General features: G+C 48.2%; 2 protein-coding genes, 1 long non-coding RNA gene and 1 pseudogene across 3 annotated transcripts; all 4 read left to right on the top strand.

Moving 5' to 3' along the window:
• Nucleotides 1-1,692: 1,692 nt before the first annotated feature.
• LOC136547859 (protein TOC75, chloroplastic-like) lies at nucleotides 1,693-6,820 on the top strand. Its single transcript, XM_066539589.1, has 7 exons — nucleotides 1,693-3,107; nucleotides 3,448-3,669; nucleotides 3,984-4,091; nucleotides 4,946-5,140; nucleotides 5,235-5,483; nucleotides 5,877-6,131; nucleotides 6,283-6,820. The coding sequence occupies exons 1-7, from the start codon at nucleotides 1,818-1,820 to the stop codon at nucleotides 6,520-6,522; spliced, it is 2,559 nt and encodes an 852-aa protein (XP_066395686.1). The 5' UTR covers nucleotides 1,693-1,817; the 3' UTR covers nucleotides 6,523-6,820.
• Nucleotides 6,821-7,102: 282 nt separating this feature from the next.
• LOC136501817 (pentatricopeptide repeat-containing protein At5g59600-like) lies at nucleotides 7,103-8,792 on the top strand. Its single transcript, XM_066497351.1, has one exon. It carries the CDS (start codon nucleotides 7,148-7,150, stop codon nucleotides 8,549-8,551), a length of 1,404 nt encoding a protein of 467 aa, XP_066353448.1. The 5' UTR covers nucleotides 7,103-7,147; the 3' UTR covers nucleotides 8,552-8,792.
• Nucleotides 8,793-9,327: 535 nt separating this feature from the next.
• On the top strand, nucleotides 9,328-11,301 carry LOC136547848 (uncharacterized). The gene is made up of 3 exons (XR_010781788.1): nucleotides 9,328-9,513; nucleotides 9,673-10,490; nucleotides 10,581-11,301. It is a non-coding gene; the product is annotated as an uncharacterized lncRNA (long non-coding RNA).
• Nucleotides 11,302-13,256: 1,955 nt separating this feature from the next.
• The window catches only part of LOC136547816 (uncharacterized), a 28,558-nt pseudogene continuing 17,754 nt past the window's right edge, over nucleotides 13,257-24,060 (top strand).

The raw sequence follows: 24,060 nt of genomic DNA, 5'->3' as shown, positions 1-24,060 counted from the left end.
TTAGAGTTTCCATTTTGGAAATTCCTTTTTCTAATTGTTTCCGTATTTAAAGGTGCTAATTTTCAGAAATGCCTATTCACCCCCTCTAGGCGGCATCCTAGGTCCTTTCACATGCGCTGCGCCATAAGGTGGCCAACGGTCTCTACGGCGTTATGCAGACCGAACAAGAGCGTTGTCGGGGCGCTTCGGATGAGGTAATCCGGGGAGAGCGGCTCTCCTCCGACAAGCTACGTCATAACGTTGGTGAACGAGAAGGTGAGGCGGCGCAGGTCCTCCCAGGACGGTTGGGGTCCTAGGAAGGCGTTGAGCTGGCGCTCTGCCCTCCGGTAATCGAAGCCGATGAGCTGGTCGCTCCCGGGGGTACGGGCCTCCGGTGCGTGCAGCTGCAGCTCCTCAAGCGTCTCATTGATAACGTCGAGGCCGACGGAGTGGAGAGAGAAGAAGGCTTCCAGGGTTGTCGGGTCCTTCTTCTTATTTATACGGGTCCTGTCGATCCTGTAGATGTCAGCAGGGACGGCTCCATGTCACGTCCCTGTTCATCACTGACGCCATGTGCAGGCATCATCTGTCGGTCATGGCGTTCCACTTCGTCTCGGCAGACGTTGTGGTGAACTGACGCGCCTGTCTGCGTCCGTACGAGTATTAGACAGAACAGCACCGACACGTTCAACACTGTTCTTGATGTGAATTCCTAGGTATGGCCCGTCATGGCCACGGGTTACATCGAGGCGTGCCAGCCTCTTCCCTGGCGTCAGAGTTTTGACTCAGGCCCATACGCTTGGACCTGGATTGATTGGCAGTGGTATGGGTCCCCGTCGGACGAGACGGAATCCGTGTCCTCGAGGTCGGACGAGACGGAGCCCGCGACCTTGGGCGAGACGAAAACCGTGTCCTTGGAGTCGGGCGAGACGGAGCCCGCGGCCTCGAGGTCGAGCGAGACGGAGCCCGCGGCCTTGGGCAAGACGGAACCCACGTCTTTGGCGTCGGACGAGACGAATCCCACACCCAAAGGGTCAGGCGAGACAGAGCCTGCGTCCTCGAGGTTAGGCGAGACGGAGCCCACGGCCTTAGGGTCGGGCGAGACCTTTTAATACGTCTCGAGCCATCCAAAGAAGTCAGCGTGAATGCTAACTTCCTTATTTTGGATATCCCTAATATCGATACCCGACAGACTTAAGTCGATGACGTACAGGTGAAGATGGATTCGAGGGAGATGAATACAGCTCTCCTCGCTGGGCGGTGTAATCATGGAGATCAAACTCTAGCTTCTGAATTAGTTGGGAGTAGTCTACATGCTTGCCCTCGTTCTTGTAATCGGTGTTGCACACGAATTTGCTTGTTCTTGGTTGTAATCTGCCCAGCGGTTCTCAATCTGTTTGGGACAATGTACCTCAAGAGCTTGAGGCTCTGATGTCCAGCGAGATCTCTGTGACAGATGAGTAATGAAATGCGCTTTGCTTCAAAAAATAATAATAAAAGCACCAAAAACAGCATCAGAAAAGAAAGAAAAAGGGAAAAGGAAAAAAAAAAGGCCCATCTGAGTCTTGAGCGTTCAAACCGCAGCGCTTTCGCAAGTCGCAACACGCTATCACGGGCCGCCGTGTGAGGTATCCACGCCGCCGCGCCCACGGCCCACCGCAGCTAAACCCTCAACAGAAAACTCGAAAAACGGTGGGGGTGCAAAAGATAGGAGAGACCCAAACCCTTACCCAAGGAGGCGAGGAAGACACCCCTCCGGCCCTCCCCCTGTGCCCCTCCTCGTCCTCCGCCCTTTCTCCCCCTCGCCGACACCTACCTTCACCGCATCCGCGGTCGCAATGGCGCTAACCTCCCAAGGCATCACCCTGCGTTCCCCGCCAGCGGCCCCCCGCGGCCATGGCGGGAGGCGGTCCTCTTCCGTACCCGCCGCCGCGGTCCCGCGCGGCTGGGGGCAGCCCCACGCGGGGCAATCCTTATCCATCTCGCCCGCCAGGTACGAACCCGCCGCTCGTCCACCACGGGGAGGCTCCTCCTCCTCCGCCATCCGCGCCGCCGCCTCGGCTGGCGCGCAGCCCGGCAGCGACCCGGTCCCCGCCGAGCCCAGGATCGAGCTCCCCGCGATATTTACCGTCTTCTCTGAGGCCGCTAAGACCGGCGCTGCCTTCTTCATCGCCTCGTCGGGCGCGGCCTTTCTTCTCGGCTCGTTTGGGGGGTTCGGAGGCGGCGCTGGGGGTCTCTTCGGCGGCGGTGGTGGAGGGGGTGGATGGGGCGCGGGGGGTGGTGGTGCCGGTGGCGGAGGGGGTGGTGACTTCTGGTCCCGGCTGTTCTCCGTCGGCGCGGCGCACGCAGACGACAAGTCATCGGGGGATTGGGACGCGCACGGGCTCCCCGTCAACATGACGGTGCCCCTCACGAAGCTGAGCGGGCTGAAGAGGTACAAGCTGTCTGAGCTCAAGTTCTTTGACCGGGCAGCCGGCGGCGGTGGCGCCTACACGGGGCCAGAGGATTCCTTCTTCGAAATGGTAACACTGCAGCCTGGTGGCGTGTACACTAAGTCGCAGCTGCTCAAGGAGCTGGAGACACTCGTCTCCAGTGGCATGTTTGAGCGGGTTGATCTGGAGGTGAAGCCCAAGCCGGATAACACAATTGGGCTCACAGTCTCCTTTGTGGAGAGTGTGTGGAGTGCCGCAAAACAGTTCAAGTGCATCAATGTGGGGCTTATGTCACAGTCAGGGCAGGTTGACTTCGACCAGGACATGACTGAGAGGGAGAAAATGGATTACCTCCGCAAGCAGGAACGTGATTACCAGCAGCGTGTACGGGGTGCCAAGCCCTGCATCTTGCCAGAAAATGTGCATGGAGAGGTGCTGGGAATGATGAAGAAGCAGGAGAAGGTGAGTGCCAGGATGCTGCAGAAGATCAGGGACCATGTCCAGAAATGGTACTACAACGAGGGTTTTGTGTGCGCACAGGTGGTTAACTTTGGAAACCTTAACACCAATGAGGTTGTGTGTGAGGTGGTCGAGGGTGATATCACCAAGGTGGAGTACCAGTTCCAGGATAAGCTTGGAAATATTGTTGAGGGAAATACCCAGCTTCCGATCATAGACCGAGAGCTGCCTCAACAGGTATACCTGTTACAACCAATCGCTAAAGATATTACATTGATTAGCATATGGTAACGCCCGTGACATTTTATTTTCATTAATGTAACTCAGTGATGAGTTGCGCACTAGGATATTTGGATCAATAATTAAAATATCATGTAGCATGCAAACGTACTTGCACTCAGTGTTATGCATTACATGTGATTCTTCTGATCTTGTGGTCTCTATGATGATGTTTGACGTGCCACACAAATACTTGCTCTCTATATATTTTTACTAAATAGTCGTTGTCCTGGCATGAATTTTCTCCTAGCATGTTTGTGACTTCAGTTGTTAATCTGTGACTACTAATCTTTTACAGCTTCGACCTGGCCACATCTTTAACATTGGAGCAGGGAAACAGGCTCTGAAGAATATAAATTCACTTGCTTTGTTTTCCAATATAGAAGTTAATCCACGTCCTGATGAGACAAAGGAAGGGGGCATAGTAGTTGAAATTAAGCTCAAGGAACTGGAACCCAAGTCATCTGAAGTAAGCACAGAATGGAGTATTGTACCTGGGCGTGAAGGGCGACCAACTTTGGTAATGTACTTATTTATTTGGAATCATCTGTTCCTCCTGGAACCTTTCTATATAAGGAAGGGTGGATCTAGGATTTTACCACACCTAGGGTTGGATTCATGTGTCTCAGACTAGATTGTAGAATTCTTTGAACTTATCTTGAAGTTAGATGATATTTCTATAGGTGTTTTTGTGCTGCACCTAGGGCCATAGTCCTAGTTGCCATAGGTGCAACTCCTCCACTGTATATAATTGCTAGGCTACACTATTTCGATAAAGTACATCTTGTTTGTTATCTGTCATGAACCTCAGATCTTATGGCTATTTTCTTTTAGGCATCCATACAACCTGGAGGAACTGTGTCATTTGAGCACCGGAACATCTATGGTCTTAATAGATCTATTGTTGGTTCTGTTACATCCAGCAACCTGCTGAACCCTCAGGTTAGTTGCTGATGAATGTTCTTTTGGGAGTTTTGTTGTTTTGCTGATTTTGGTTACTATTACCTTTGTCACTTGGGGTTGCATTGTATTAGGGGTTATACAGCGTAGCCTTAACCTGCATAAGCCTATGGAGTTAGATGTTCTTTGGTTCGTCTGAATAGGATGTTATGCGTGTGATTGGTTTCCTACGTAAGTGGTCATACTGAGTCTTGGGCTGTAGAGCGGGTGCGGGTGGGAGGGAGGGTGCATAGCTGGATACACAGGATTTGGCCGAATTGTAGGATGCAGGCTGGGCTTGCTTTGAGGACAGTACTAGCCTGCATATGGGCTTGTGCAGGTAACCAAATAGGGATGAATTGCACCACGGGGACCTGGATAAGGGCTTGTGCAGGCAACCAATCAGACCCTTGGTGCTTTATACTTGTAAGAGGAATGTGTTTAACAACGAGCGAGTTCAGCATGGCATTTCTAATCTTATGTTAGTCTGTCTTTCACTAGACTACCATGTGGAAAGTGTGCATTTTTAAGTGTCGACAAATTCATGTCTAAAATTACTGAACAAGTAGAGCAATGACCCTGCATGGCTGCATTAGCCTCCAGAAGGAATTATATTTACCTAGCACTTGTCAATCTTAAACTTGATTATTCTCTGTTCTATTGAAATATATTTAAACAGTAACATCATTCAGAAATACTGGTTTGTTTCATGGTTGGTGATTATTCTATTTGTACTTGATAGGCTAACATCTGTCTAACAGTATTTATTTAAAGTCTTTATACTTTTTTGTCAGCAACACCACTTGTATTTTTTTGACTTCGTGCACTTATTCATGTGTATTTTGGGGGATCTTTAGGATGATCTTTCATTCAAGCTTGAGTATGTCCATCCTTATTTGGATGGTGTGGATGATCGAAGTAAAAACCGCACATTCAAAACTAGCTGCTTCAACACGAGGAAATTGAGTCCTGTCTTTGTTGCTGGTCCCAACATGGATGAGGCTCCGCCTGTTTGGATCGATAGAGTTGGATTTAAAGCCAACATAACAGAGGTTTGCTCGAGTTCTTCCACATTTTTTCTATTTTATGAGCAAGTACTGTTCCAGAAATATCTGTAACATGATGAAAAACTGTTTGGATTCTCAGAGCTTCACACGGCAAAGCAAATTCACATATGGCCTCGTGGTTGAAGAGATTACAACACGTGATGAAACTAATTCTATCTGTACCCATGGTTCTCGAGCAATGCCTAGTGGCGGTTTGAGCATGGATGGACCTCCCACAACCCTCAGTGGTACTGGAGTTGACCGAATGGCATTCCTTCAGGCTAATATAACCCGTGACAATACTGAGTTTGTGAATGGTGCAATTGTTGGAGACAGATACATTTTCCAGGTCAGCTATCTGTACAATTATGGTTTCAAGGACATATAGTAAAGTGAGCCTTTGACGCCCAAGCATTTGCCTTGTGGCTGTAAGACTCTTTGAAGTGCTACACTCAATTTTGTGAAAAGTAGCAAGGCAGACTCTCTTTGTTATTTTATCTTTTTATTAAATACCGCTTTCAATTCCAAAGCTTGCCACAGTGCACCAAACTTTCATTGATTGATTGCAATTCAATGTTTTTTAGTACTTTTTTCTTGCCCAGTGCTCTTATTGTTTACAAACCTCTCTTATTGTTTACGAACCTCTATGTTGAACTTTGCACTTGTTCTTTTATGTTTTCATGTTGTTATTTAGTCTTTGCCATGGTAAAATACATAAACTGGGGAATTTCCTTGGTTGCAGTTGGACCAAGGTCTTGGCATCGGAAGCAAAAACCCATTCTTCAACCGTCATCAACTTAGTCTGACCAAGTTCATCAATTTAAATAAGCAAGAGAAAGGTGCTGGCAAGCCACTACCGGTTGTTTTAGTTCTTCATGGTCATTATGCTGGTTGTGTGGGTGATTTGCCAATCTATGACGCGTTTGCACTTGGAGGGCCTTACTCTGTTAGGGGCTTTAGTAACGGTGAACTGGGCGCTTCTAGGAATATTCTTGAGGTATGCATCATTGCGTTTTCATCCCCAGTATTATCGTTGGCGTTGATTATTCTGGTTTCCTTCATTAAAAGAATACATGTAATTGGCACCGTGGCATCACACATTGTTGTGTTGTTTTGTAACTAATGTTTATGTCTGTTAATCTATGCAGGTTGCTACAGAGCTGCGCATCCCTGTAAGAAACACACACGTTTATGCATTTGCTGAACATGGGACTGACCTTGGGAGTTCCAAGGATGTGAAAGGGAACCCTACAGAGTTTTTCAGGCGTGTTGGTCATGGATCTTCATATGGTGTTGGTGTCAAGCTTGGGTTGGTAAGGGGAGAGTACATTGTAGATCACAATGCTAGTACCGGAACCATTTTCTTCAGATTTGGTGAGAGATTTTGAGTACGCTTCATTCCGCCACTGTGGAAGACAGACTTTTGAGGCACTCTGTTTAGCGATGCTTGTGGACTGTGATAGGACTCAAACGGCATTGGAGCTCTGCTGAAATAATGAAGCTATTTTCTGAGGAAGAGTGATAGCTAGTGTGAGATTAGCTTTTCTTTGTGTAGGTTGTAAGATCAGTTCTTTCAGAGCTTGGAGCTCATAAATAGATGAATTGTTCAGAAATATTGGCCCAAATTTTACCGTCAATTGTGTTGTTTGTGCTTCTGCCAAATTGTTGAATTTGTTTTGCCGTTCACCATCTGTCAACTTGCTTATCTACAGTTTTGTTCCATTTTCAGATTGTGTATTCTAGCTAAAGTATAACTTCCTGTTGATGATGCCCTTGTGTTGGATCTGAATTTTGTCCTTGTTGGGCGGGCTAGTGCTGACTACTAGCTTCGAATTCAGAACTACGTACGAGATTTAGTGGCATAGTTCTAAATACGATTCTTTGGTAGAGCTTGTAGTAATTAGTTAATTTGAAAAAAAGATCCATGAGCTGGTGGTCGTCGTGCGTGCCGCCGTGCGTACATGAGCTTCATGGACTTGGATGAACGTGAGATGAGGTAGAGGCGTAGAGCTCATGTGCGCACGCGCGACAACCACCAGCTCATGGATGAAGCAGCTGACGAACGCTTCCCGGCAAGGGCGCCACGGCTGCGTTCTCCACCTCTTCTTCGCCCACCTCCGACGCGGCGATCGCGGCTTGGTGGACCCGCACCCCGCGGCCGTCCCCACGGCGCTCCGCGCCTGCGCGCGCCTCAGAAACGCCTCCTCCGGCCGCCTAATCCACGCGCTCGTCCTCACCCGGTTCCCGTCCCTCGCCTCCGACGCCGTCGCCGCCACCGCGCTTCTCGACATGTACGCCAAATGTGGCCTCGTCGCGAGTGCCCAGAGGGTGTTCGACGAAATGCCGCGTAGGGATGACCTCATCGCCTGGAACGCGCTGGTCGCATGCTATGCGCGCCACGCCCCCCCGGAGCGCGCGCTGGCGCTGGCCATCAAAATGCGGGGCCAGTGCCTGTGCCCCGACCTGATGACATGGAACGCCGTCGTCTCCAGTTTTGCACTGGCCGGCGACGACCAGATGGCCGAGGAATTGATCGGCGCCATGGAGGAGGACGGGTTCCAGCCGGACGTGGTCACTTGGACATCGCTTGTATCTGGCTCGGTGCTGAACTTTCAGTATGCCAGGGCACGCGTGCTGTTCCGGAGAATGATGACCACTGGCAACCCTGTCCTGCCGAGCTCGGCCACGATTGCCAGCATCTTGCCTGCCTTCGCCAATGTCGCTGACGTGAAGCGTGGCAAGGAAGTCCACGCCTACGCCGTGGTGACCGGCGTCGGACAGGAGCTCACTGTGGGCAGTGCTCTAGTAGACATGTACACGAAGAGCGGGTTCGTGCTGGAAGCACGCCGGCTGTTTGACAGGATGGCAGAAAGAAGCACGGTGACTTGGAATTCCATGCTCTTTGGGCTGGCGAATTCCGGCCACTGCCAAGAAGCCATCGGTCTCTTCAACCGGATGCTGTGCGAGGGAGCAAGGCCGGATCACCTGACGTTCACAGCCGTTCTGACGGTTTGCAGCTACGCCGGCATGGTGGAGCTCGGGAAGGGCCTGTACCGCGCCATGCAGGAAGAGCACGGCATCGTGCCGAGGCTGGAGCACTGCGCGTGCATGGTGCATTTGCTTGGCCGAGCCGGCTGGCTCACCGAGGCTTATGATTTCATCAAAGCCATGCCCCTGGAGCCTGACTGCTTCGTTTGGGGGGCGTTGCTGGGGGCATGCCGAAGCCATGGCGACGTCAAGCTTGCCGGGCTGGCTGCGTCCCACCTGCTAACCGTCGAGCCGACCAACGCAGCTAGTTGCCTGCTACTCTCGGACTCGCTGGCAAGTGCAGGCAGACAAGATGATGTTATGAAGATGAAGAGGCTGGCAAAGAGACGGCGCATGAAGAAGCTGGATGGCTGCAGCTGGTTGGAGTGAGCCTACATAATCGAGAGCGATATATCGTCTGAGATCATCAGAAGAACAGGATTGATTGATCACATATTCATGGTTGCCCAGATTTGCAGAAGCAAACATCCCAGAGTTCAGGTTACCTCGTCTAATTAGCCGCTTTCCTCTTTTTTTTTTTTAAATCAATTAGCCGCTTTCCTACAAATGCATGTATTGGTCTATTTGTTGCTACCATGAAAATAGAAATGCTGTGCTACTGAGATTTAGTAAATGAAATGTTTAGCATTCACACTGTTTACTCAACGTTGACACAACACATTTGTAACTACTAAAGCATAACATAAGTGGGAGTCACTAGTACTATCTCTATCTCTACTCTAAAAAGATTAAACTGGACCCGTTCACTCCGTGGTGAAGCCGGCCGTCGCTCAGCACCGCACCTGCGATCTTCTCAGCGCCGACAGGTGGCCCCCTAGTACGCTCCCCCTCGCGGCCCCGCCCGGCGACCGCGCGCCGTATCTGCAGTTCTGCACCAACGCACCCCGTCTCTGCACTGCCTTGCCCTCCGCACTTTGCCCCGTCCCGTCGCAAGGCTGCCCCTCAGCTCCACTCCTCCTCCATCCCGTCCCGCCCCACCTCCACCCCGTGCGCCGCCGCCGGCCGCCTCGCCCCGCCCTGCTCCGCTGCAGAAGAAGAGGGCAGCAGCCCGCATGGCAACCCCTACGGACTCCGCATCCCCGCCGAGCACAGCCCTTCGCCCCCCCCCGCCCCCCCCCCCCCCCCCCCCCCCCCCCCCCCCCCCCGGCCCCTGCTCCGCTCCCTGCCGCCCCTGGCCACGGTGTATGCGCAGTGGACATCCGCCTGGTCAAGGACAAGCTCTCCCGCGTCGCCGGCGGGGAAGGAGACAAGGTCACCGTCAACAAGGACTATACTACCGGGTTCGTCGAGGGCGCCAGCGCCCGCATCTTCATCCACTGTCTCTCCACCACGTATGTAATCCCATTCCCTTCCTCAGTCCCACCGCACTCTGATTTAGATCTGGATTGCCCTGATTTACTGTGATTCTTATACGCTGTTGCTCTGCGTGGATCGTGAGTTTGGAACTTGAAAGAGAAAGTAAGTAATCTGATACTATCATTTTGTTGCAGGAGCAGTGAGGTACAGATATTTTATCCAATCGAATCCTGGGTATTTTTGGGGAAAATTAGGAAATGTGGAGCCATTTTATCCAATCGAATCCTGGGTATTTTTGGGGAAAATTAGAGAATGTTGCCATGGCTCAAAGCAATTGACAGTGCATTTTACTGTGGCTGAGTCCAAGATCCAGAAGACATTATTGGAGAAAAGGGAGCTGCATATGGAAAGAGATTTACTGCTGGACTGACAAGGCAGATATTAGAAGGGATATTGAGAGTCTGCACTCACCAATTAAGAGTTTGAAGGATCGTCGAGTTGCATGTGAAAGGGATAGGAATAGCCTCATCAATATATTTGAAAAGTACAAGGTATAGAAAAAAACTGTGGGATTTCTATTTTTGAGGGATTAGATTCTCTGTTGGTTAAAGATAGCATTGAAATTGAGCACCCCAGTTTGGCTGTTGAGGGAGATGATCGTGCCTTGACCACCGATAGGTCCAGATACAGGAACCCTTGTTAATTTAGGTGGTCTTTTCTCTGTTAAAGAAGTGAGGCTTTTCAAGTTCTCTCCTAGAAAAAAAGGGTGAGCAGTCATCAGAACAGAGAAGAATATACCTTTTGGTGCAAGACTGGAGGGAGCAACACACAGAGATGGAGATTATGAGCAACTCCTTTCTATGAGATTGCCCATGATTCTTTTGTCGCGGACGATGATCTTCATCATTTTATAGTAAAGGCATAGAGGCGCCAGTGATGCTGCAGAGAGCACGGGGGTGCCGGCACATAGGCTCATAGGCGGAGCGCTGGACGCATTGGCCTTGCTAGCCAGGTATGTCCAGATCAAAGAAGTATGAAATTTCTTTGTTTTCCAACGGTGAATACGGATCAATGTTTGTGATGGGATTGTGATGTTTGTTAGGTGATGTGTGTGGTTTGCTGGGGCTGCGAATTGGAGCTGTGATCAGGGGAAGCATTTGCGTGTGCTGGTGTTTAGCAAGGACTGCTCCTTCATTTTGCTGCTGCCACATATCATATTCAATTCAGGGTATGGTGTTTGTGTAGGTGATTGTATTTACTAGCATTATGGTGCTTTTATTTTTTATATAGTTTGAATAGATCACTTATTTTTCTCTGGACATATAGTTAATAAAACAAAGAAAGAAGAGCTCAAGACAGTTGAGAAGTTGAGTTGGGTGACACATTTGGTGTTTGAGAATTTTTCCACATTTTAATAAGAATTTAGTTGGAGAGAGATGTTGCTATGCTGCCTGTGCTATTCTTTTCCTTCTAATTATCACTGAAACAGTCATGAGAGGCTTTTGCATTACACATATATAATCACTAGCAGGAACCCCGCGCGTTGCCGCGGTTGGTATGCAGCAATATATGTGATGATAGAAATAACTTTTATGAAGACATCATAGTTGGATAAGGAAATATGTACTCTAGCTAAAATATCGGACATATACATTAGTGATTTAATAACTGAAACAGAGGCGAATAACAACCTGTATTATATTGCTGTTGTTATCATCATAACCAGGAAAACTTGATTCGAAGTGTCATTATAACTGAAGTAGTATTCACAGCTCTCCTTCAGTAAAATATCAATAGGCTTTAAGCAGCAATATATATATATATATATATATATATATATATATATATAATCAATAACATAACATGTTCCGTTATGGGAAACAGAGTACATTAAGATTTAGGATGCATACAGGAAACAATTGTAGTATTAATTAAAGAGATAAGGTAACCTTTGTCGGTTCTAATGACCTGCCCTTTTTTGGGCTGTAGGTGCAGACCATACTGCTCCTCTCTGTAGAGTGCACTGCTTGTGCAGTTACAGCAGGAAGAGCACAAGCCAATCAATCAGGCTCTTCGTTTTTAGAAGCTTAGTCATAGGTACCGGAACAGGATATTGATGCTGTAGAAAGTATAAAGAGCAAATTTAGGAAGAAACAATAGGGAGAAAGTTATAAGCTGCAAAAGACTTGCATTTGGCAACCTAGAGGCATGCAATAGTACAGCAACAACAATAACCTTTACGCATGCAGATTCGTTGAATCGAAGTGGCATTAGCTTAACATTCTACAAAATTTGTCAAGTACGTAGCACACAACTTGGATCCAGTGACCTGGTGAAAAAGGCAGATGTCAATAACTAAGTGGATACTGCTCATTTTCGCTAACTAATTTATGGAGAAGCTGACATCACAATCTGAGTGAACACATCTAGAAAGTTAGTAGAGGCAAAAGCTAAACGATTCGTGTGGAGCTTTGTGTTTTTTAGACAATTGGATTATATTTTTCTGTTAGCTATGAGTACCGAAAGAAAAGGTTGCGCATGTTTGAAACATATTACCAGAAGACAAAAATATTGGTAATAAACTGTACTCTGTCATTTCAATAAGAGATGCACAGCCAAGAAAGAAAGGTCACATGAACCTATAATGTCTATATATCTGATCTTCTGAGCAAACCAAAAAAGTATAATGTCATAATTTGATGAGCAAGAGTAGAATACCATGACCTCATATGCTGGTTCGGGCAGGGTAGCCCCAATTAGCACTACCGAAGATGCCGAGCATTGGAATACTGGCGAGGCAGGAACACCACCACTATTGTTGCTTCTTGTTCAGGCTTATGTATATGGATTCATTGGTCACGAAACTGCGACCAAAAAGGTAGGAATTTCTTAGCACTAATCTTGTTTTCTTCCTGCACATGAAACCATTTTTCTTGGCAGTTGGCACACAACAATCTATGTGAAGTAAACCACAATTACAGCATGGTATGAAGTATGAACTGTAGGGAGGTGGCAAGTGGTAGATCTTAGGCAACTATGTGGTCCAAGAATGCAGCATAAATCTATATATGAACCAGCTGAACTAAGGAATGAGGAGGCTGCTGATAATTCCAAATGCATTGAGAACTCAACATATTGATGATCCAACCCTTTTATTTTAGCAGCAGCTATTACCATAGATCAAAAGCAACAAAATCGATCTATATATAGGAAACGTTGGTGACAACAATTTCCATCGATTATAATAATATAGAAATGGGAAAATCACATATAGAAATTTATGTGCCTATGACTTAAGTGATTGGATGTTTCTTTTTCTCCATGAACATGTTACCTTTGAATGGGTATCACCTGCATGTGCTCTATAACCTATGCATCTAAGTAAAATAACCTCATGCTTATTAATGTGGGCAACAGCAGGCTGAAATCAATATCCATGAACTGTGGCGAGAACAAACTCGATCGATATGAAAATGTAAAAAGGTAAAACTGCACATAAAAATGTAAGGACTTGTTAATGATTCCTTATATCTTTTCTCCATGAATACCTTACCTTCTTCCCCAATTGCAAAGTGTATACTGAATTACTGATCCTTGTGGCTGCTGGGTTATATGTAATCATTAATCAATGTACATTCGATTAGCTAGACGAATAAGAAAAAAAGGAGTTACTATGGCTTTACCTTTGAAACAGGTGGGAAAAGAATTCCACTAATAAGGAAGTTGGCATCCTTTGCTGCCAAGGTACTCTCACTTTCCATGAACTCCTTAAGAAATATCTTGATTACCCTATTAATCATGGCACCATGTCTGTAAGTTTGGGTGTTCGACATCAGAAGAAGTACTGCTGCTACCTTATCTCTGCAACCATTCGAGGAACTGTTGCTGTAAATGAGACTATATGGAACAGAAAGAGAGTTTTGTATTGAACAATGCATCATTATAGCAGGCCATCCAGTGCATGGACATAGCTATTTGCACTGCAGCAACTTCGACAAAGCAAATAACGGAGCTATGTAATCAAAACCATAAAAAAATACTGATCATAGTATTTACGATGTAGGAACTTCGACAAAGCAAATAATGAAGTTATGTAATCAAAACTGTTGGAATATAAGTGAATTGCCCACCTCTCCCCATCAGCTTAAGCTTTTGGGTTGAACTGGTCGGTGCATGCAACTTAATATGGTATCAAACCCAGAGGTCTCGAGTTCGAATCCTGGTTAGCGCAATTAAATAAAATAATTGCTGCTCGCTCCTATTCCACGTCTGAGGCCTGAGGGAGCCTCCACGTGAGGGGGAGTGTTGGAATATAAGTGAATTGCCCACCTCTTCCCATCAGCTTAAGTTTTTGGGTTGAACTGGTCGGTGCATGCAACTTAATAAAAACCATAGAAAATATTGATTGGAAGGGAAGAAAGCAATAGTCTATTAATAACCTGTGAAAGCAGCACCTATAGGAATATTTGCCATATCAAACATTGAAGAGCAATTTAAAAACATACACATTCCACTTTATGTAATTAAAAGTAGAGTTAACTTGAAACCACATATAACTGTAGGCTACCCCTAATTCATATTTGCATTGCACAGAAGACACCAAAGTTCATTAAATTTGGATTTGCAATTAGCAGTGATGAATTAAAAGAGATATTGCACTGCTAGGCTGACCAATCCATGAGCAGGGTACTAACCTTGAGTTCTCTATCACCCCATCCCATGGTCTGCAGGCGCAAGTGTTGCATCAAAATACCACCAAGCTTGTGGCAATCATCTTTTTGTAGTGAACTCACATGCTGAACAATTTAACTGTACCAAATTGAGAAGGCTGCAACAACACCATGGAGATTGAACCCTAGATCCGGACTGAGAATAAGAAGGGGACACGAACCTCGATGGCGTCGATATACTCGAAGACAGCGGCGAGGTAGACCTTGGGGAGCACCAGGTTGAACCTCGACGCCGTGGATGTACTCGAAGACAGCGGCGAGGCAGATCTTGGGGAGCACCAGGCTTGGGAAGAGATGAGAGAGGCGCTTCCACCCTGGGTCGTTCGTGCCTCAAGGCCAATCCAGCCGCCTGAAGGCTCTAGTTTGGTTTTGATAAATTGATGAAACCCTAAGTGCTAACCTAGTTTATCAAAGTGATCATGAGATAGGGTAGCACATTCCAAGTGGTGAGCAAGGATGGAGATGATCAAGATGGTGGTGTGACCATGGTGATCAAGTGCTCGGGCTTGGAAAAGAAGAAAGAGAAAAACAAAAGGCTCAAGGCAAAAGTATAAGTGGTAGGAGCCATTTTGTTTCGGTGATCAAGACACTTAGCGAGTACGATCACATTTAGGTTCGATAGCTGTACTATTAAGAGGGGTGAAACTCATATCGAAATGTGGTTATCAAAATGCCACTAGATGCTCTAACTCATTGCATATGCATTTAGGATCTAGTGGAGAGCTAACACCCTTCAAAATGTTTATGAAAATATGCTAACTTACGTGCACAATGTGATACACTTGGTGGTTGACACATTTAAGCAAGGGTGGAGAAGTTGGTGAAGTGAAGGAGGTGATTTTCACCGAGAAACAGTGACCGGACGCAGGTCATGTGGTGACCGGACTCGGAGGTGCAGCGTTCGGTCAATTTTAAAACTTGGTGGCGTGCTTGGCTTTTCTCTGGTGCTTGACCGGACGCCGAGGCAAAAAAGTGACCTGACTCGACGCTTGTGCGTCCGGTCAGTGCTGACGATAGATGACGCAAGCGCGGAGCTGAGGCAGTGTGGACCTGACGCGGTGGTGCGTCCGGTCAGGGTGGACCTGACACGTCCGGTCGGCGTTGAGGCGCTCGGGGACCTCTTTGGAGTTGACCTGACGCTGCACAGTGGCGGTGAGCTGCGTGTCCGGTCGCTGAGTGAAGGCTTGGGCACACGCGCGAGCTGAAGTGTGCACCGGCGCATCCGGTCTTGGAATGTGGTGCGTCTGATCGACAATTAATTGCGTGGGAACTCGACCGTTGGAGATCAACGGCAGAGGTTTGAAGGCGGGGACACGTGGCGTTGATCGCGTGATCGGACACTGGGCTGGCTATCTGGTCGGTCGGACCAACGCGTCCGGTCGCCCCGATTTTCAGTGGACTATGGAGCCAACGGCTCTATTTCGTGGGGGCTTCTATTTAAGCCCCATGGCCGGCTCAAGCTCACTCTCTTGGCCATTTACATTGACATAGCAATCTTGTGAGCTTAGCCAAAGCCCTTCCACCCATCTCCATCATTGATTCATCATCTTTGTGAGATTGGGAGAGAATCCAAGTGCATTGCTTGAGTGATTGTATCTAGAGGCATTTGGTGTTCGTGTTTCGCTGTGGGATCGCATGTTACTCTTGGTGGTTGCCGCCACCTAGATGTCTTGGAGCAGCGAGGATTGTTGAGCGGAGGAAGGTGTTTGTCTCCGGCTCCGATCGTGGTGATTGTGAGGGGTTCTTGACCTTTCTCCGGCGGAGGGCCAAAAGGTACTCTAGTGGATTGCTCGTGGCTTGTGTGATCCTCATCTTGCGTTGATTGTGTAGCATCCTATTGAGGGTTTGGCGTGTGATGCCAATTAGCGCGTGAACCTCCTAGTGAGTGAATTGCCACAACGAGGACTAGCTTGCCGGCAAGCAAGTGAACCTCGGTAAAAAATCTTGTGTCATCATTGTCCGAGGATTTCTTGAGTGATTGTGATTGATTGGCTCCATCATATTGTGATTGGCTCAATTCCTTGACACGGCGGTATAATCATCATATCCCCTCTCTTGTATTTATATTTCTAGTGTTGCTTTGCTTTTTAGTGTAATTAGTTTTGAAAGCAAGCTTGTGTCGGGTCTAGTGGTTAGTATGGCTCTTTAGTTAGTCTTTGAGAGCACACTAACTTAGTGTAGTGACATAGCCTTTGTGTGCTTAGAAATCATAGTCATTAGAATTGTGGTAGGTGGCTTACATTGTTAGTAGGCTAGCGCAACATTCGCTTCGCTTCATATTTGTCTAACCGGTTTGTTAAGTATTGTTGTAGAAATTCTTAATAGGCTATTCACCTCCCCTCTAGCCATTAGGACCTTTCATCACCGCATCTGCCCCCGTAGGCACCGGGGGAGGAAGAGGAGCGTAGCCAGGTGGCCGCATCCACGCGCGCTGCCACCGGTGGAGAGGAAGCTTCGCTGGCGGGGGAGAGGAAAATGGAGGTATGAAGCGGGGGCGCAGGAGGAGGCAGCGCGGCGCCAGAGTGGGAGAGGAAGAGAGAGGCGAGTACGCGGGGTAGCAGGCGGAGGCAGCAAGGCGGCGGCGATCTTTTTTTTTAGCTTTTTAGCGCTGGAGACGCGGCGGAGAGGCTGCGATGGACGTACTGTGGGTGGAACAGTGAAGGAACAGTGCTTGACGGGAAAAACTAAAGATTTCATATGATTACATGTATTAGGTTTTCTACATCACCATCTTAGGACTTGTTTGGATACATATTTATGAGCTAAAATCCTCAAAATATTTCCTCATTTAAACACTTAAGTAGTAAATCAACTATGGTGTTATTAGATAAATCTTGTTATTTCATTGAATATTCGGTGGTAAGAGCATGCTAGGTGATGTGTCTTTTATAATTTATTGGCAACTTAGACATAACTCAAGCGTAAATATGTTTTCTTTTTATTTCCCAAAGCCAGGTTCCAACTTGTAAGTGAAGAAGAAACAAACCTTTCAAAACTGATTAATACTACGTTGTTCCATGGATAATTTGACCACAGGTGCTCTAGCACTAATATCAAGGCTTAAATATTGGTGGACTTGAGCTTTGATTATCCAAAGTATAAGCAATTCTGTTATTCATATGTAGTTCTTTCTTTCTGACTGTATGTTAAATTTCAGCACTTGGGGTAATATTCTCACTCATGCACTTCTGAATCTTCTCTTTTCAAGTTACACTATTCTAAACGTAGATCTTTGATGTGCAATAATTTAGTAGATTAATAATGTTTGATTTGTCATTAAAAGTGGCTAATGATTATCTTATAACCAATAGGACTTCTCTCAAATATCCATGTGTACATCATTTGTTTTCTGAATTTTAGTCAATGGAGAGTATTAATCATTTCATAGATGAATTAAATCATGGATCAGTTCCTACTTCCTGGTTCTGAATATCAACCTAAGGAAGTAGTTTTGAAGGCAAAATAGACGCTATAGAAAGGGGAGCATTGTTGACTTCACTAATACATTCAGATATCAATAATTACATTATTGTTATTCAGTTCGGATATGCGGTGTTATTGACAGTTTGATGGTCTCCTTTTCTCTTCTAGATCCCTCTAATCTGTGATTGGAAGCTTCAGCAAATATAACATGTTGATGGGACTATGAGAGTTCTGAATGCAGCACCAGTCATACTGAATCATGTTCGCACTCCAAAGAACATGAGGGTTCTGTTATGATTACTGGACCTGATGACATGCCAGCACATATTAACCCACCAATGTTTGGTTGTGCCTGACGTATGTGTTTCCTCACTTATTTCCTCCCTCCATTATGTCATTCTTCTACTGCATGAAAGTTTTAATAGGTTGCATCTTTGCACTCTGCAGGAGTCCTCTAACAGATGGACATCTAAATATGGGAGGTAAGGGAAACACGCATCCCTTCTCACAATTGCTTAGATATTCAATTTTACTTTCTGCAGTGCCCCAATTTGCATTTGGAAGATCATAATTTGGTAACGCCTGGCAAATGGATGTGACCTTAGGAAATAGGTCAAATACATTTTGGACCTGAATGTAAAATTAAGACTGTTTCAAGCAATGTTCAAGAAGGCGCTAGGCGGTTTATAGGCGACGACCCACGGCCTAGAGCCTAAGCGAGCCTAGGCTAGCCTAGGCGTTTCAAGGCGTTTTCCTAATTTTGCATTCAGCATGTAAACTAACAAGTGAGTAAGTGACAGCTAACTAGCTGAGCTATGCATTCAGTCAATCAACTAACTAGCTAAGCTATACTTTCAGTCAATCAGCTATACATTCATAGTTCAGGTAATCACAGATACATACATGCAGCCATCAAAGGATTCAGTCAAATAACAGAGGAGAGGAGCAGGCTTCAGATTCAGTCATTCAGAGGTTTTAGATTCAGTCATTCAGACCACTTCAAAGTTCAAAGAAAACAGAGGAGAGGAGCAGGGGAGGACAGACTGACCTGCTGGCTGCTGCCGCTTAGGGAGGAGACCGGCGGGGAGGGGACTGACCGGCAGGAGGAGCGTGTTCGACGGGGAGGGGAGCGCCTGGCGAGAGGGGGCGTCCGGCGGGGAGGAGCGTGCTCGATGGGGAGGTAGGCGTCCGGCGGGGAGGAGCGCGCCTGACGGGGAGGCGGGCGCCCGGCGGGGAGGAGGCCGTTCGGCGGGAGGAGCTTGTCCAGCGGGGATGCGAGCGCCCGGCGGGGAAGAGCTCGTCCGGCGGGGATGGGAGCGCCTAGGGGTCCGCATACCCCCATAGGCCAGGCAGGACCCCATCGCCCAGTGATTAGGCGCGTCTAGGCGGGGAGAAGGCGTCGCCTTTTTTATCCTTGGTTTCAAGTGTACCATGTACTAGATTCAGCTGTAACATGAATGTATGCTAGAAATTCCAATAAATTCACTGCTACAGTTATCCGTGTGATTTTTGGCTTAGGTGATCATTACTATTCTCATCATTGCATTGGGGCAATGCAAGGTGCAGTTTTAACTTATAAAATTAGAGAACTAATGAAGACAGTGTATATTGTAATATTAGTTCATTTGGACACAACCAGAACTTTGGTAGTGTTATAGCACTGGGCTAGCTCATCGACCTGGTGCTTATTAGAAAGTTGTCTCTTGCAGTTTGCTTGCTCAGTTGCATTCAAGTAGCACTCTTCCTCGATCTCCTAGCTTTCCAATCATTTTAACCTTTTTTTCATGTGCTACAGACCAAAGTTCGAAAAGGCGACGCCTCATCCCCGCCTAGGCGCGACTAATCGCTAGGCGAGGGGTTCCCGCCTGGCCTACGGGGGTAGGTGGACCCCTAGGCGGGCGGAGCGCGGAGGCGGCGCGGAGGCGGACGCGGCGACCGAGCGCGCAAAAAATCGCGCGCAGCTGGCTTCGGGCGTGGGAAAAGAAGGCTCGGGCGCAGGAAGGATAAGAGGGAGAAGGGGGAAAAGGACGCGCCTGCTTACTTCCCGCTCTCCGACGGCCGCTCACCTCCCTGCGACCCGTCGGGAAGCTGCTCCCGCTGGCTGCGCTCCTCCCCGCCGAGCTCGTGGTACCGTCGGTCGCGCTCCTCCCCGCTGAGCTCGTGGTCCCGCAGGCCGCGCTCTTCCTCATCGAGCTCGTGGTCCTGTTGGTCGCGCTCCGCCCCGCCTGGAAGCTCCTCCCCGCCGGTCTCTTCATCTCGCCAGGCGCTCCTCCTTGCCGGTCTCGTCCTCCTGCCGGGCGCTCCCTTCCTAGCTGGGCACGTCCTCCCGCCGTCTAGTCCCCTCCCCGTCGGTCTCCTCCCTAAGCTGAAGCCCCCAAGGCCCAAGGTCTGTATGTCCTCCCCTGCTCCTCCTCTGTTCCCTGCCCCTCTCCTCTGTTAGCTTTGAAGTGCTCTGAAGTCTGAAATCTGATCTAAATCTGAATGACATACTTGACTGAATCTAAATGACATGTATGTATTTGTAATTTGTTGGCTGCATGTATATTACAGTATGTATCTGATTGACTGAATCTGAACTCTGAAGCCCGCTCCTCTTTTGTTTGACTGAATCATTTGTTGGATGCATGTATTGGAACACTCCGAGGTTACGATATTATTTAGCACCGCGATTTAGGCCTAAGTAAAACTTTTGAAACGAGTTTCTCGAATTTTTTTATTTAAAACATACGGGAAGCGATAAGCGAATCTTGTATGACTTAGTTTTGTGGATTCAAATACATGCTCAAGTTAAATTACGCCGTACGTAGGGATATTCAGGACTGTCCGATAACGATGCTATCGAACGATTTGATCTTTAAGATTCGGCATGACGAGCAACTGTTATAATAGAATAAAAGTCCATAATAAATAGAATGATATATATATATATATATATATATATATATATATATATATATATATATATATGTATATATGTATATATATATATGGCCTCACGGGTCTATTTTCATATGCATGAACGGTGATGAGAGTTTCCCTTTTGGCGGTGGAAATCTGTCCTCTGTATAAGTTGACCTCGCTCTCTCACGCGTCTGTCTTCCATATCTCCTTGGCTGGGTCTCTGTCTGCTCCTGTCTTCTCCGGTCATGTCTGTCTCCGATTGATTTTCCACGCCGAGCTGCTATCGCCTGAGCAAAGTTCCAACTCACGTATTTCCACGTCTTTGCCTCATCTTGTCCCGGTCTGCCCTCTGTCTCCGATTGCATTGCCGAGCTGCCATCCACCTACCGCACCTGCCCGCGTGCTTCTTCAGCGCCGGCCCTGCAGAGCTCCTTGACCGCGCCTGCCGTCCTCTGCCCGGTGGCCGCACCACCGCAGCCATACCTCTCCCCAGCGCAAGCTCAAGCGAGCTCCATGGCTTGCTCTGGACAGCAGCCGCTACCTCGCCAGCCTCCGCGCTCGGCTGCCTCGCGCAAGCAACCGCACGTCCCCTCTCCTTCTCCTTCTGCTCGGCCACCGCCTCTGCCACGCACGCCCTTCCTCTTCCGTCCCCGCAGTTCCACCGTGTCCGAGCCGCAGTGCACCACCACCGCAGCCGCGTTGCCCCTCAACATCGCCTCGTTGTGGCCGCTGCAGCGCCGCTTGAAACAACCCCGATTTCCACGATGGGAAATCCACAGAGTCAAAGTGTAATAAGACCGTGGTAGATCATATTACCCAAATTCCAGTCGATGATCACATCCATACCTCGATAATATCAGAGTACAAATAGTGCGGAATTACATAAATTATTACATCGCCGCATTGGCGGAATCAAAAGTAGCATTCATTCAGAACAGCTTGAAGATAAGATCGCCAAACTCGAGCGTAGGAACGAATCCCTCAACCGTCAAACTCCTCGGAGCTATACTCCTCAGCAGAACCTGTATGCCAAAATTTATCAGTACGATTTGTACTGGCCACTCCCAACCCTATGAGCCTTGCTTTGTGGTAATTGGATGCAAGTCGGATATATTCAAAAGGAACCTATAAGGCTGGGGTTTCCTATGTATTAGCATATCAAGTATATAATAGTATAGTCAGGTTTTAACACCGTTACCACACCCATTCCACCCCATTCCCATTCCAAAGCCAGGTTTCGACCCTGGGACCGATATACCACCATCTCCACACCTTCACCATACCACACCCATACCATCGCTCAGTCGACAGGCCAACTCCCTCTCGGCACTGTCTCAAGGCCCGTAGCCCCTGGCTACGACCGAACACTCACTCCCTGGGGGAAGAAGAGAAGGACTCATCTCATATCTAGTTTAAGCGAAACCCAGGAAAGGTCCATAGCCGACAAGTCGGCACATGTATCGATCGATCAACCATACACTCTGCAGAGGTTTTACATAACCACAAGATCCGCCTTCCTCGCTGACCGTCGTCAACTGGGCTGATTCCGGCCGCTTGCTAGCCTAGGATAATGCCACTCTACCATTCAGCCCTGGTTCACCCCAAGTCCGGTCTAGGGTGGCTGAAACTGTGAGTCATGAGCCGGGTCCACAAGGTCTCCATGAAGTCTCGGAAGGGTGTGGGGGAGATCCTTCGTACCCCGTACCTCCTTACACTGTCCGCTAACAACCTAGCAGTAGTGGCAATATCCTACTAAGTAGTCCGGCCGTCCCGCACCATATAGGGCGAGTGGTACGTAAGGCTTCCCGGTGAATCTGAGTACTAGTAAGTCCTTAGGGATGACCAAGCCAGAATGTCTCCATCAGGGTTTTCATTTACCGTGCCACCACAGCACCTCCACCCTGGGCTCCACCCACCATAGGTTCACACCCAAGGCCACCTCGTATACCATTTACCCACTACAGGTATCCATTTACCCACCACAGGTATCCATTCCAGGGGTGCCCAGGTAGCACCCTATGGCAAGACTTGCCCTAGGCTCGTCGTATACTCCAACTTGGTCGACACAACCCTCACCCTCCACTCACCCAAGTCACACACGCAGCACTCTCCCCGTAGTCCAGTTAACACCGGTTTCCACCACGCATCAAAGTATTATAAGCGTAGTAGAAGTAATAAGCAATAAAACATAGTGGCGAGCGTGTGTCTAGCCTAACAGCAGGGTGAGCAAGGGTAAGGTTGCGTCAAGGTAAAGGCCTTCAAGAAGGTATACTACCATGCAAGTCCTATCATAGTATGATTATGACAGTAAAGTAAAGCAATAGCAGTTCTACATTAGCCATGCGTAATAGGTGCTACGAGATTGGGTGGGATGTGGCACCTTCAGTGTAGTCGTCTCCGTACTCCTCTCGGTACTCACGATCCTCGTCCGTCCGGTTTTCCTCTGAGTCTGCAAACGATCGCATTATAGTCGCGTTAGCGACGTCTATAGAATAGCACAAAGAAGCAATGAAAATTCAAAAGAGCCAAATGCACTCAAACATGGGTTCATTGCGTAGAGCTTGATTTTAGATGAATTTTGGTCCTGGTTTCGTATTTTTCCGAGGTCGTATGAATTAGTTATGAATTTCCAAAGTTTAAATCTATTTCCGAAAATGGAAAAAGGCTAAATTAATCCTGGGCTGACACGTGTCACACTGTGACTGGTCCACGGTGGTCTCGGCAAGCGAGACGGAGTCTCGGTGGTCTCGTCATGTGGTCTCGGCGAGCGAGACGGGGTCTCAGTGGCCTCGGCATGTGGTCTCGGCGAGCGAGACGGAGTCTCAGTGGCCTCGGTATGTGGTCTCAGTGAGCGAGACGGAGTCTCAGTGGCCTCGGCATGTGGTCTCGGCGAGCGAGGCGGAGTCACACTGGTCTCGGCATGTGGTCTCTGCATGTGGTCTCTACATGTGGTCTCTGCATGTGGCCTCTGCATGTGGCCTCTGCATGTGGCCTCTGCATGTGGTCTCTGCATGTGGTCTCTGCATGTGGCCTCTGCATGTGGCCTCTGCATGTGGCCTCTGCATGTGGCCTCTGCATGTGGTCTCTGCATGTGGCCTCTGCATGTGGCCTCTGCATGTGGCCTCTGCATGTGGTCTCTACATGTGGCCTCTGCATGTGGCCTCTGCATGTGGTCTCTGCATGTGGCCTCTGCATGTGGTCTCTGCATGTGGCCTCTGCATGTGGTCTCTGCATGTGGCCTCTGCATGTGGTCTCTACATGTGGTCTCGGTGAGCGAGACGGAGTCATGGTGGTCTCGGCATATGGTCTCGACGAGCGAGACGGAGTCATGGTGGTCTCGGCATATGGTCTCTGCATGTGGTCTCGGCAAGTCTCAGTGGTCTCGTGCTCGTGGCCAAGGGGGCTGCAGCTGACTATCATCGACTTGGTCTACGCGGCTATCTTCCGGTCATCACGGTGATGCTCTACGGCTACGTTCTAGTCTAGCGAGGTGGTCGGGTGAGCCGGTGGTGGCTGCGCCATGGCGGC

This window comes from Miscanthus floridulus, chromosome 1 (assembly GCF_019320115.1).
Source record: "Miscanthus floridulus cultivar M001 chromosome 1, ASM1932011v1, whole genome shotgun sequence".
NCBI lineage: Eukaryota > Viridiplantae > Streptophyta > Magnoliopsida > Poales > Poaceae > Miscanthus > Miscanthus floridulus.
This window is presented reverse-complemented; position numbering and strand designations above follow the sequence as displayed.